The sequence below is a fragment of the Sebastes fasciatus genome, chromosome 10, assembly GCF_043250625.1.
Source record: "Sebastes fasciatus isolate fSebFas1 chromosome 10, fSebFas1.pri, whole genome shotgun sequence".
NCBI lineage: Eukaryota > Metazoa > Chordata > Actinopteri > Perciformes > Sebastidae > Sebastes > Sebastes fasciatus.
The window spans coordinates 18,010,182-18,024,102 of NC_133804.1; the positions used below are offsets into that span (position 1 = coordinate 18,010,182).

Genomic DNA, 13,921 nt, shown 5'->3' on the forward strand with positions numbered 1-13,921 from the left:
CAGACTCCTGACAGCAGCTAAGAGGAGTTGGCATATCAACTCCATTTTTAGCTTCGCTGCACTACTGCTGTAATTTAAGACTGATTTTAAAATTTTATTGAGCACCCTTGAGGCAAAATCCTAAATTAGCTCCATTGCTGGGGTTTTAACCCTTTGCAGTATATGCTACAGCAGAACCTGAATATTTAGGTAGTGATCTGACTTCGTAGAGACGGACATATTGCCCCTCTTAACTGTTTTTTTTGTTGTTTGTTTATTTACTCGCACTTTGTTCATTTCTTTATTAAGTTTCTTTCTCTATATTTATTTACTTTAGCAGGGAAGGAGAAGCATATAAAAGAGTTCAAGTCCAGGACAAGATTCTGTAGCAGAAATAAAACCCAAAACAAAACAAAAAGAGACAGAAACATGTAGAGAAAGTGTCAATTAAACACAATCTTTTCAAAGTGAAAAATACTGCATTCACCCAGTAGAGAAACAACTACTGTATATGTGCTGCAGGAACAAGGAGAGTGCGACTATCGAAGAAGAGAAGATGTCAAAGAGACAACTTTCTATAGAAACTCTGGTAAACATGAACTGAGTAACTTAGCTGAGGCAGACAGAGAGACAGAGAGGCGTATCAAAAAGCAAACAATATATATATATATATATATATACAGTATAATACTGCCTATTAACATTCTCCACAAACATACCACAAAAAGTGAGTCTAAAAGTGAAGCTTTTTCCCGACTCGATACAAGTTGACGGGTGTGTAAGAGAGGAAAATAGAGAAAGAAGAAGCTCTACGTTAACTGAACTCTGCTATTGGCACAGCATGAACACGACCAAAATCTTGGCACTGACTTTCCCATCTCGTGTGATTTAAATCAAAACACAGATGACGGTTCCCCTACCAAACTTTGCGGCTGATATATAAACAGAAGGAAGACTTGGGACCCTGTTTGTAAATGGAACATAAATGCAAAAAGCCACAGTTTTCTATAAAAAAACATAACGTCTACATGGAGAAAGTAAAATGCAATTGAGGCCTTATGCATAACAAAAGCTCAATGCACACATAAGCTAACGCTCCTAAAAAATAATATGTTGAAAACGTTTCTGATGATGATATTTATAGCTGACAATACACATTGAGCTTTTATAAACTGTGTAAATTCATAATAGCAGTATTCTGGCAAGCTTAAACCTGCAGTAGGCAGAATATTTTTTGGCATCATTGGGAAAAAATTCCATAATAATCTTTCAGCATATTGGAATTCAAGTGTTCTGAGAGAAAACTAGACTTCTGCACCTCCTCATGGCTCTGTTTTCAGGCTTTACAGAAATCTAGCCTGTGACGGGAGACTTTGGCCAATCACAGGTCATTTCAGAGAGAGAGAGCGTTGGTGGGCGGTGCTTGATATTTCCTCAACTGATGTCAACATGGTCACAAACTTTTTCATTTTACAGCTAAACAGTACACTACAAGATGTTTCTGAAAACATTTTTATGCGAGAAATAGGCATTACAGTAACATAATATTGATTCATATTTGATCAGCGCTGCCTAGTTTGACCATCAACAGCTGCTCAGAGACGGTAGACTCCAGCTCGGCTCTGATTGGTTGTTTTCCTCCGGTCTGTGAAATCTTGCCGATGCCATTAGGAGCACCGGAGGACACAGATTTTTTAAAGTCTGAAAACAGAGCCATGAGGAGGTGCAGAAATCATTTTTCTCTCAGAACACTTAAATTACAATATGCTGAAAGCTTATTATGGAATTTTTGCCCAATGATGCCAAAACCTTTCTGCCTACTGCAGGTTTAAGGAAAGACGCAAAAGTGAAGTCACAGAAAGTGTGTTTATATCCAGATTTTCTGTTCTCAATGTGGATGATGCAACTGTCAAACGGGCCGCTTCTTAATTCAACACATCACACATTGACACCCCACTTTCATGACTAAAAAGAAGTTTCAATATGATACATTTCTAAAAGTAACACTTATTTACTTATAGGCTAAAATCATGCAGGGAAGCGCTCACGGAACATGAAATGAAATGTTTGTTTAGTGTTTGTGACAAAAATCGCTGTCGCACTACAGACAACGTTTCATTTTCCCTCCTTTAATTTTTCATATTACACACCTTGTTGCCTTCTGGACAGAAAATGGAATTCCATCTGGATGGAAACCAAAAAGCAATGTATACATGTTTCTCTATTAATCAAAATGTAATCTGCTACTTATACTTCACTCGTTTATAAATCAAAGATAACCCCCCTGGGGAAAGCCTTGAGAAGTGACAGACTGTAAGTGATGTTGCACACATGATACCGATTTTGTGTTAAATATCAAAAAACTAAAATTAACAAGGCTTGTAAATATTCATAGAAAAGCAGGCACAGGTGTCACTTACTGTTGGTTTTGAGGCGGGCTGGCTCACTGTTGCGGCTTCCTGCCTGGTTGATGGCCTTGACAAAGAAGATGTAACGGGTGCCACTCTGCAAGCCGTGCACCGTGTAGTGGTTCTGCTTGATGTTCGGTACGATCATCCAGCTGTCTGCCGAGTTGTACAAACCTGGCAGATCCACAGAAACACATAGCATGAGTAACCAAGTTCTGTTGATGTTTTAGCACAGAGAGTCCTGCTGGGAATCCTTTCACTGATGTTCAAAAAAACAATTCTCCCCAAAAGTCTGACCACAGCAGTATGTTATGTTTTCTGCAAACATCACACAGTAAGGAGCTCAGAGACCATACAGTCCGCTGTGTTATGCAACATTTATGTGTACATACTGATCCACCCCATTACCTTTCCATCAGGTTTATCACGGCGTGCTCCCCTGAGGCGATATTGTGTGTTCGCTAAACTGAATCTATAACCCATTAAGAACATGACAGGATGTCTGTAGTAAGCGCCTGAGGGCAAAAGAGTGTGAGACCTTTAATGTTCAAATGTATGGAAACGTGAGCAATAGCGACATGACCCCAGCTGGTGGGCGCTTTGATTGAGAGCGGCTTGCAGTCGAGGGTTAGTAATGGCTGGGTTAGCTCTGCAGTCACCTGCTTCTAAACACAGTCTTTTCAGTCTCTCAGCTGCAGCCGACTGTGAAGGATAAAAGGGAAATCTAAGCTCAGGGCTGAGGAGAGGCTTGTCTACAATGGAGTGCTCTTTTTTGCCTTTAGTGTTGTACTAACAGGGAAGAATTTACACCACTGGTTCACAACCCAGAGGTCCTGAAACACCGCTAGAGGTCGCCAAATCTTCTTGGTGGGGTCGCGATGCCTTCTTGATTTTAAGTTTTTTTTTGTTGTAAATATACAGTTGGCCTATATCTCAGCATTTCATTCATTTCATATTCACACAGCCTTCCCTCTACGCAGTTAAAACGGCCAAAGAGCTAATAGAACAATGGCGAAGCTTCAGGGAGAAGAAAACACTGAATTTGTAAAAAAAAAGAAGCCTATTAAGTATGATTGTTAAAAATACGCAATACACAATACAATGAATTGTATTAAAAGTCTCTAAAAATAACAGGTAAACTCATCTCTGATGCAATATTCGCAATAAATCAAATAATCTGCTCAATATTTATCCAAATTGCTCGTTTTACACAAACTTCCTGCAGTTATTGCGTTCAGTATTTGGGTTAATTGTACAGTTTATTAGTTGTTCTGTATTGTTATGCATTGAATATTATATGAAATATCCATAAAATATGTCACTTCGTCAGGGGTCGTCAGTTTACTCCATGATAGAAAAGGGGTCCCCTAAGGAAAAAGGTTGGGAACCGCTGATTAACACACTTACAGTATACCCGTTTTCCACCAAAATAAACAGGTATTAGCGTTTTTTTAAACACAGGAAAACCCACTAAAATAGCAGATAGACAAGGCCTACTTTCCCATTGCCAAGAGACCTTTCAACACAAGGTGAGAGGAGTGAATTTAACATGGCTGCGTTGTTGCAGAAAGCAGCTGTTTTATTTGAATCAGATATCGCAAAACTTGAACAATTTGACAGTTGCTACTGCACTTGTGCTTCCAGTAGATGTGTGAAAAAAACAAACATGGTGTGAAATACGCCACCGTCAGCGCGCTGGCTGTGTTTTGCACAGACTTTACTGGCATTGTCATAGAGGACAGGTGAAGAGTACAGGGCAGAACGGTAAATGTGATATAGTTTGTGTAAAAACACAGATGAAGATTAAAGTTATTAATCACACTGCTAATTAAACATTGAGCTTCAATAACAGTAGGATTTATACCGCCATGATGCAAACATTGACCGCCAGCCTTAACATTTCTTTAACATTTTTGACCACATTCAAATAAATTCTTGCCAAAACAAACAGTTTAAAGCACTACAGCTGAAGTTAGTGTTTTTAGAGTTTAAGGTAGAATAACAATCCTTTTCATTGTCTCATCTATCCTCCCCCCCGCAGATTTGCAGGGAAATAAAAATCCTGAGAGGGAGCGAGAGAGCTCTCAGGGCCATGCCTGCCTTGTTCCTTCTGGTGAGGACGCCTCGTGAATTATTGAACGAGATGGCAACAGCATGCATAAGTAAAAGCCGAGAGTCTGCTTGTAAATATAAATACTTCACAGGACGCAAATAAGGCCTTTAAAAGTGAGGCGGCTTTAAGAATGAATGAGGGGAGGGGGCTGTTAAAGTTAGAGTGAAGAGTCTTTACATATCTGCCGGCTTCCACGAGCTTTTCTCAGACAAAGAAGACGCCGTATGCTTTAATCTTCCTTTAAGATGAGAGAGTTTCAGAGAAGCATCTTCACACCTTGCATTTACACATTTTATTTCAGCCAGCTCTTACAAATACGCATCCACTGTCAACAATAAAATCCTCACAAAAGGCAAGTATGTTTTTTCCTTCTGGGACAGCTGTCCCTCATTGTGAAAACTGTGCCTCCCACCTGTCATTTATAGCCGCTTCCTGTAGAAATTAGGGACGCTACGCTGTTATGTGGGCTTTCAGAAAGAGATACAGGAGAGAGAGAGAGAGACGAGGGAGAAGGACTTCATGCTGCTTTCCATTTTTAAAGCTTTTGATCTCCATAGCACCTCTCCCTTTTTTGCAAAATCAAATTAGGTCAGTACACAGCAATACCGCTATTGCTACTTTTACCAGTGAAAAGGGGCTTTCTGACACTAGCCGAGCGCTGCAGAGAATTTAACTTCAAAGTGTGCTGGAACAGAGACTGGATGTGCTTTTGTAAAAAGAGAAAGGAAACAGGGGGGAAATAGATCGGCTTGTGTCTTGCATCCAGACATCCAGTGTGTGTTTGTGTGTGTGTGTGTGTGTGTGTGTGTGGACAGACGAGAAGGGAACAGAAACACAAAGTATCCTGGGACTGGAGGACGGTTTGTCTTTGATGATGCAATATAGAGTTAATGGTGACTGTGTGTGTGTGTGTGTGTGTGTGTGCATAAGTGCTACTCTGTTCATTTCTTCTGGAGGAACAGACTGTGTGTGTGTGTGTGAGCAGCTGTGCATCAATAAAAGCAATAATATGCATCACCAGCATCTATCACTTTAATAAGCGTCTACTGTTGTCTCACTAGTTTCCTGCAAAGACCGAACCCTCATCAACATTTCATCAAACTCTGCTACAAAGATCGATCCTACTGTTATTCTGAAAGACGCCCCGTAGAGATACAGATATTTTACCAAACTCTGGGCTCTCCCAACGCCCACTGTGATGCTGCTTTTCACCTGTGATAATCATATTAATACTTCGCCACAGGCCAGTGCTTATGAATACACATGAAAGACAGATGAAACCAGCAGGTAGAGGTGTTACTAGTGTTGTTAAAATGCAGGCCTCCCAAAAAAGATTTACAAATTGGCAATAGAAACTGGGAAACAGTGGTTGAAGTCATGCGGAGGTGGGAGTGGGACTTCTATTAGTCCAGACAGATGCAGTAAAAATCAGCTGAGCAATGCAGGAAAACTGATGCGTATGGAACTAGTGAGGCTATTTGGCTTCTAAACCTTGGTGGTTTATAGGCTAATAGTTATCAATATGGCCATGAACCATGTCGAGAGGAATTAACAAGAAACAAAGTGGCTGTAGAGCCAATGATGGTGCTGTGGGTGTAAAGTGGGAAGACCTTTCACTGGAGGCCAAGATGATTATGATGCTGTTACATTAGACTCTTGTTTTCTCAACAGTTGCAGCATATCCTCCGAAGGTAGACAAAATATCTATTTATTTATTTAAAGCATATTTTGCCTTAAAGATAGGGTCGTTAAAGCTGAGAAATGAGCGAGAGTACACTAGACTTTAAAAATGATTCAACCAAAAAATCCAGTCCAGTGTTGGCAACTCTTTTCCAATGAAAGTAGCTAGCAGCACTACCTCCAAAAGTCCCCAAATCTTGAGTTAGAGTTAGATGAGAAAATAAGAAGCTACAGCGAAGAGATGGTTAGCTTAGCTTAGCATAAAGATTGGAAGCAGGGGGAAACAGCGAGCCTGGCTCTGTCCAAAGGTAACAAAATGCTCCTAACAGTACCTCTACAGCTCACTAATTAACACGTTATATCTTGTTTGTTTAATCCAAACAAACAGACTAACATCGTCACTAGGGCTGTCAAAGTTAATGCGATAATAAAACGTTAACGCAAATTTCTTAAATTTCTTTAATGTATTAACGCAACTTGCAATTTTTAAGGTTGTAGCGGGCTCAGTTTTAAAGCTAGAGTGTAGATACTGGCATCATATGACACTAGAAAACCCAAGGAATCCATTGGTACCAACCAGGGATTATCATAAAGAGAGCATATCTGAGACTCTTGGGTACCCATAGAACCCATTTTCATTCACATATCTTGAGGTCAGAGGTAAAGAGACCCCTTTGAAAATGGCCATGCCAGTTTTTCCTCACCAAATTTAGCCTACATTTTCAGTGTTATTTAGCCTCCATCCCGGCAAGCTAGTATGACATGGTTGGTACCAATGGATTCTTTAGGTCTTCTAGTTTCATATGATGCCAGTATCTTCACCTGAGCCTTCTACAGCCGCTGAAAGACAGTAAAGTCAGTCAGGATTGCCAACGATCCCACGGGTCTCAGATGTGGAAAAGGGTATATGCTGAAAAGTAACCCTGAGATCAATTCCAACATTGGATTAAATCTTTATGAGCAAAAAGTGACGTATCATTTATGAGCATCATTATATTTTAGTGTTTGTTATTGATGAAACGATTAAGATGTAGCACTTAATAGTGTTTAAATCAGCGTCACTGTCTGACATAAATGAATCAACACTGAAGGCTCAAAAGGAAATCCTGTACTATTCTATTTCTAGATTAATTAATCAGCAATTACACCGTTTTAATTTCTCCCTTGTTCTCTCGATCCCTGACATCTCAGGCAATCAACAGCATAAAGTAAAAGTTGACTGACTATAATAGTAAAAAAAATCATATTTTCAGTGGAGTGGATGTATAAGTGGATAGTATAAGGAGATGTCGGCTGGCAGATAAACTAATGGGTCAATAACAGCAGACACTGTGACTTGCAGGTAGCAGCTACACTACTACAGCAGACATCTTTACTTGCATTCATATTTGGCTTTTTGACACCGCTTACTTTTCTCCATGGTATTTGGTTTCACTTGCTGATTCTATTTTCTGCTGCTGTGCTTGGATGATCCTGCAGAGGCAGGGTTCACAAGACCCCCTCCAAGGCTGAGGATGAGGCCAGGGGAAAAAAAACGGATGGCGCTCAAGTGGGAGCATTTAGCCACACAAAGTTTTAGAAAAAATGCTACGGTAAAAACTCAAGTGGCATGGCAGGCTAAATGGGTTTCTCTCTTTCTCAGTTTCTCCTGTGAATCTCTGAGGACTCGAAGGCAGCACGCCGCTGAATATCTGAGTCACTCAGTCTATCACAGCTGAAATGTATCCTGATGTTTCAAATGGCTGGGGCACTTGAGTTGCATGGGTAGATGGAGAAATGTCAGGCTGACACAGAGAGGAGGAGAGGAGATGATGAAAGGACCGAAGAGGGGCGGGAAAGTGGAGCGGCACAGGTGTGTGTGCACATGCACGCTTATGTACATTAATCATATCCTCCTCATATCAGCGAGTGGTAATTCTCACCTCCCATATGTAACCATTATCCACTCGGATTCTCACCTGTTCCTCTCCTCCTCCACAGCAGACCTTTCTGTCCCTTCATTTATGTAATGATAGACAATCAGCTGTAATGCTGATTATGGGCGCCAGATAGTTAGTAAATCCTGTCCAAGAATATTCAAACTTTCAATTTCAAGAGAGTTAGGGCACGATCTTACATCTGGCGCAAAGTGTCATTGCTAGTTTCAGACCAATGCAGTTGTCATTTTCACGCCCAGTGCCCACGTTGTGTAAGTAGCAAGTGTACTTGCGCCTATCTGTGCACCCATGGGTGTGTTGGTCTTAAATTGAGATGTGGTCAGGTGCTTTGTTGGCACATTGCTATCTTGTGGCGGCACAAAGCGAATTGCGCCATTGACCAAGAAAAACCTGGTTTAAAGTCTAGCGCAGTATTTTCCTGCTATTTAAAGGTAAATGGTAAATGGACTTGCATTTATAAAGCACTTTTCTAGTCTTCCGACCACTCAAAGTGCTTTACAGTACGTCAGCAGTCACCAGAGGTTGAGAGGCTGCCATACAGGGTGCCATCAGGATCTAATCTAAATACTCATTCACACACCGATGGCTATACCTTAGGAAGCAATTTGGGGTTAAGTGTCTTGCTCAAGGACACACCGACATGTGACCCGGAGCAGCCGGGGATCGAATCACTGACCTTCCGATTGGTGGATGACCTGCTCTACCCTCTGAGCCACAGCCGCCCAAGGTCATTATTCAGATAATAAGATGGATCTACATAGGCGGCTTCACAACACGCGTACACAAACTAAATTCAGGCGACAGGTGACAATTCAAAATATAATGGAATATAATGAAGAAAGGCTCCCGGGCATTCTGTGTTGATCAACCTGCAGCGCCATCTCAGCCCTCCTCCGGTCTCTGGCGTGCCCACCGTGACCAGATAAATCACGGTGCACACTGTGATTGTGGCGTCTGTGGCCTCTGTGGCGTCTCCTCTCCTCATCCTATGTGTGTGCGAGTGTAGACGTAGGCTACTTCAAAGTGTGCGGGCCCTCTCCCCCTAAACGGCATCATTTTGAGCACAACTATATATAGATAATAATAGACAGCCACGGTCATGGTGGTGATATTGGATACGAAATCTGCGCCGAAAGCTAATCACTTGCTCCTAAATACTACAATGCCTTCAGCTCTATATGGTGCAGCTTTACTAATTACATATGTAACAAGATAAGCAATGAAAGACCGTTACCATGTCAGTGTTAGGGATGGATTAATGAGGCAAATTAGACAATGTAAGAGCACATTTGAGACTTTAACTCTACGGGCAGATCCAAAATGCTTGCAAAATATCCCGAATATAAATAAAGCCTGAGACAAAGAGAAGCTTTGGTATAGGGAGAAGTGCAAGAGGTCAAAAAAGGGCAGCAGTGTGATTTCACATTCCCATCTCTTCTCTTCTGCAGGCTTTTCACACAGCTTGAACAGAAAGCACATACTAAATAGTGAATCTACTCCAAGCATCCCCTCATGCTATGTACCGTACGTCCTATTTTTATAACAAGAAGTCTTGATAACTCAGCTCGATCTCTCCACAGATACACGGAGCACCAAAAAGACTAAAGTTGGACAGAAAATCTGGGTTATGCAACACAGTTTGTATAAAATATTGAACACATGAAAATAAAACCGAGCAACGCTGAAACTATTGTGGTGCTCCAGTTCGCTTTGTAACTGCAGAGAGGTCAGCGCGTATGGTGTGTTTCTTTTGGGCTTGTGCATGAGTGTGTGTGTGTGTGTAGGTGCAGATATGTATCTTTGCATGATAGTGCCTGAAGGACTCTTATTATGGTGAATGCTACTAATAAAACGACCCTCTCCCATATTTGTACTCATGTGTTTAGTGCATTTGTTAGTCAAAAGAACCCACTTTCAATTGACTTAAATTGACTGTGTTTTGCTGAAAAGCGGCCATGAAAGCTAAAATGTAGCATAATGGGGCGTTCACTTGCCGCGTTTTTAGTTTAGTCAGTGAGGTTTACTGCTAAATTACCACAACTTCATCATCATCATCATCATTGCAGCGCACAGGTTTTGATTGCTTAGTAACGGGCAGGCGCGACAGTAGCGCAACCTCAGAAGTACCTTGGATAAAAGGATGAGAGTGGCACAGCTGGCGGTTTCCACCCATTTTTAGCCACAACATGTGAACGGCCCCTATCTGTACCACAAATACGGGAGAGTCATAAAGTCAGAAAGCTAAATAATGTCAGTTATACGGCAACATCTTACTAACATTAGCTAATATTAGTCACCATAAGCTTGTGGTCATACTAGCACCAAGTGAAGCAGTAGCAGCAAAACCTCTGATTGTGTTTTATTATTTATGAATACAACTTTTCCTTTTTAAGAGGAAGATTGTGTTGCTTCTTCTTTCAAAAGTCTCACTTTAAAATCTCTTTAAATTTGACAGCGCTTGATAAAAACACTCTTGATGATTAAAACGCTATTGATGCCAGAGACATCCATTGATCTCTAACCTTTGAAGTTACTATGCAGGTATTTTGCTCTGATGATTTAGCAGGAGCCTCTATATTAGCAGCCTTCAATAGTGCAGCTAGAATCATGTATTACCGGTGTTACTCAATTGGTTCTATTGGCGACTGGATGGGAGTGTTTCTTTGAAAGCTCAAAGTTTGATATTTTAAGAAATTACTTCCTTGGTAAACCCCGTCAAAAACAAAACAAATATTTCGCAATTCTCTTTTAATTAAACTGTTAAGGTATTTAAACACAGGTCAACAAAGAATTTGATCCCTCGCCAAACCTTGATTAAAACTATCCTAGAAAAATCTCCTGACGCAATTGAACATAAACTTCCTGCTAGGCTCAGATAATGAGTGCATGAGATCTACAGTAGAGATCTAATTTTCTTTAACACCATACTTGTGTGTGTGTGTGTGTGTGTACACAGTATGTGTGTGCACCAGACTCACTGATGAAATTAGTCTGGCCGGTGTAGATGGTGTACTGCAGCTCGTAGGAGGTGACGCTGAACTCGTCCTCTGACGTCCAGTGAACAGTGATGGTGTCATGGGAGGCGGTACACAGCTCGTCTCTTATGGATGGCGGGTTTGGAGCTACGCGTTGAGGAAACAACAACATAATTTATAGTAAAAACAACAAAAATGTACTTGTTTGATTTAATATAGAAGCAATTCTTATTGAAATGATGTGTCACCTCAAGATTAGCATAAAGTAAAGTGCATCTTTAAATGCAGCGGAGCAGAAACAATAACAATAAGTAATCTAAATAGATATAAACAGAAATAAAAAAGAATGCATGTCCGTCTTAGACCAGACAGACGCAGCTCTTACCTGTTAGGTAATCTAGTCCTTCGAGAATCTTCTTCTCTCTGGAAAAGTCCAGGGCAAAGTTGTCAAACGCCTCATTCAGGTTGACGTCAGGGATGAGTACCTGGGACGAGGCCGTCGCCATGGCAACCCTTTAGAGCAAGAGCGGGGGAAAGGAAATGTCAGGGGGAACGGCCGAGAGGTGAAGGAGCAGAGGAGGGACGAGATGGCGCGGGAGAGAGGTGACAAGAAGAAAAGAGGGGAGGAGCGGGAAAAGATGAAAGGTGATGAAGAGGTGGACAAATGTGAGGAGAGAGGTGAAGGAAGCGAGGTGAAAAGAGAGGAGAGAGGTGGCAGACAGTAGTAGTTTGTGAGGAAAAAGAGAGAGAGGGATGGTGGGATGAAAAAATGGAGGAATTATTATATAAAATTAAAGAAAAATACAATATAGAAATATATACAGCGTCAATCTGCAACCTGCCCCGTCATAAACTATCACTATGTTCACCCAGAGATCCTTCACAACACAGAAAAACACAGACACACATTGACACTGTGCAGCTTTGTGGAAACTTGTTCCTACTTCTGTTTTGAGCATCAGTGAGCCTTCTGTGGCCGGGGCCAGCCTGAACCACAGAGCTGGCAGGGTTACAGACAGAGCAAAGACCAATGCTACGTCTATGAGACTTTTATTCCTCAGTGAAGAGAAACCAGTCGGTAATAATAAAGCATCCCGGCTAGGTGCTGGAAAGAAAAGCAGAGGCCGGGCCAAATAAAAAGATGCTACTGTACGCTAGCTACAGATTTTACACAGACCTGTGTCTGTGTGAGAGAAAGCTGCCAGCCTGTAGTGGGAGGAGGGGGTTGAAGGTATTACAGAAGTACGCAGGTGGAAAGAGAAACCGCATCGCTGGCCTCTTAAAAGATTGATGATTTCCACCAGAGGCCTGGCATTGATCGCTGGAGCTAAAGAGTTTTGATATAATGCTGATTTCACCAGCATCCTTGACCTCCAAGATTAGATTTCACAGAAGGAAAAAGGCAAACTCACTGTAGGGCAGGGGTTTTAGGATTTTTTTATTTCTTACCACTGATATTCTAAGTGCATTCTTATGTGTCTTGTAGCCTGTTGATATGCATACCGTAAAAAAACAACAATTGAAAACTACAATATTACCTCTAAACACCCACTGATGTAAGCAATGTTTACTATGCCACTTTTCCCCCTCACTGTGTGTGTGTGTGTCTATGCACTACATCGCCCACCTTTCTGCTACATTTCGGGCGGTCTGGAGGAAGCGGGCGTGGTCGTTCTCCTTCAGGCTCTGTTCGGCTTGTGTGATGAGGGCACTGGAGCGCTCCAGACACTGGCGACAGTTTGCAATCTGCTGAGCCAGCTTGCGTAGTTTCATCACCTGTATCAAACACAAATACAAACCGTGTTGCTACGTATGCTGCGACACACTCTTGAAAGAACACATCGTTGTTTTGGTAACTGGTCTCTCGATATCAGGCATTCATCATTGTGACAGTCGCTAATCCACAAAATATGTTCCGAGAAATATAATGAAGCTTTGCTGCCAAATTGCTCTAAAATACTGATATAAAGTCAGCATTGGTAGCAAGCACCCCCTGAGAGGATTCCTGCTACCAACAAGTTGCCATATTGTAGATCTAATCGATATAGTTTTAATACAACACTAAAGCAAACACTAACCCTCTGCGGGGATCTTGGATAGATATAGAATGTGTTTGACACTATCTTGCCAGAGGAGTCTTTGAATTATGTGTAATTAATTTAACTTGTAGAGGCAGTGAGCACATGGCGTTATCACAGTGTATGTGTGGAACTGATGAAAGGAGGAAAAATAATCTGCATTACGTCTTTCTACACTCAGTCTAGTCAAAAATGGAACCCATGCTCCAAAATAACTTCTCACAAATCTGCCTTTTTCTATCACCTTGTGACTGATGCCTGTCATACACTCAATATTAACAACGTATCCTCATTCAACGGTTTGTATGATATGTTACGATATGTTACGAAGAGTCATTTCTACTCGTTACATGCATAAGCTCTTTTCAAAAGAAACTTCCATCTTCACAGGAAACTTGGTTAGGTTTAGGCAAAAAAACGACAAAGGTAGGTTTAGGAAAAGATCGCTGTTTGGGTACTTAAGTACTGTTTTCTGTACTTAAGTACTTAAGTACAGAAGTTACGTGACAAATAAATCAACATTGACTTCTGGTCTCACACGGGGTACGAACACCAGTCTCCTGGGCAAAAGTCTGGTGTTTTTTGACCGATCCATCCATCCCGACCTCGTCCCTACGCGGCGTTTGTCGCTCTTCATACTTCCTGGTTCACGATTACATGGATTACAAACATATTGATTTTGTGGGATATATACAAATTACGGTGCATTACTTTTCGTAGGTATATCTACAAACGGTGTATGAGAAATGCC

The 13,921-nt window shown here is 41.3% G+C and overlaps 1 protein-coding gene across 4 annotated transcripts in view; it reads right to left on the bottom strand.

Annotated features, from left to right (window-relative positions):
- The window catches only part of mid2 (midline 2), a 177,817-nt gene that overhangs the window by 16,574 nt on the left and 147,322 nt on the right, over positions 1-13,921 (bottom strand). For all 4 annotated transcript variants that reach the window (XM_074648702.1, XM_074648703.1, XM_074648704.1 and 1 more), the window contains 4 exons: positions 12,720-12,868; positions 11,478-11,605; positions 11,096-11,239; positions 2,400-2,561 (listed from right to left, as the gene is read on the bottom strand). In XM_074648702.1, coding sequence (XP_074504803.1) covers positions 2,400-2,561; positions 11,096-11,239; positions 11,478-11,605; positions 12,720-12,868 — 583 coding nt within the window. The remainder of the gene's footprint in view (positions 1-2,399; positions 2,562-11,095; positions 11,240-11,477; positions 11,606-12,719; positions 12,869-13,921) is intronic.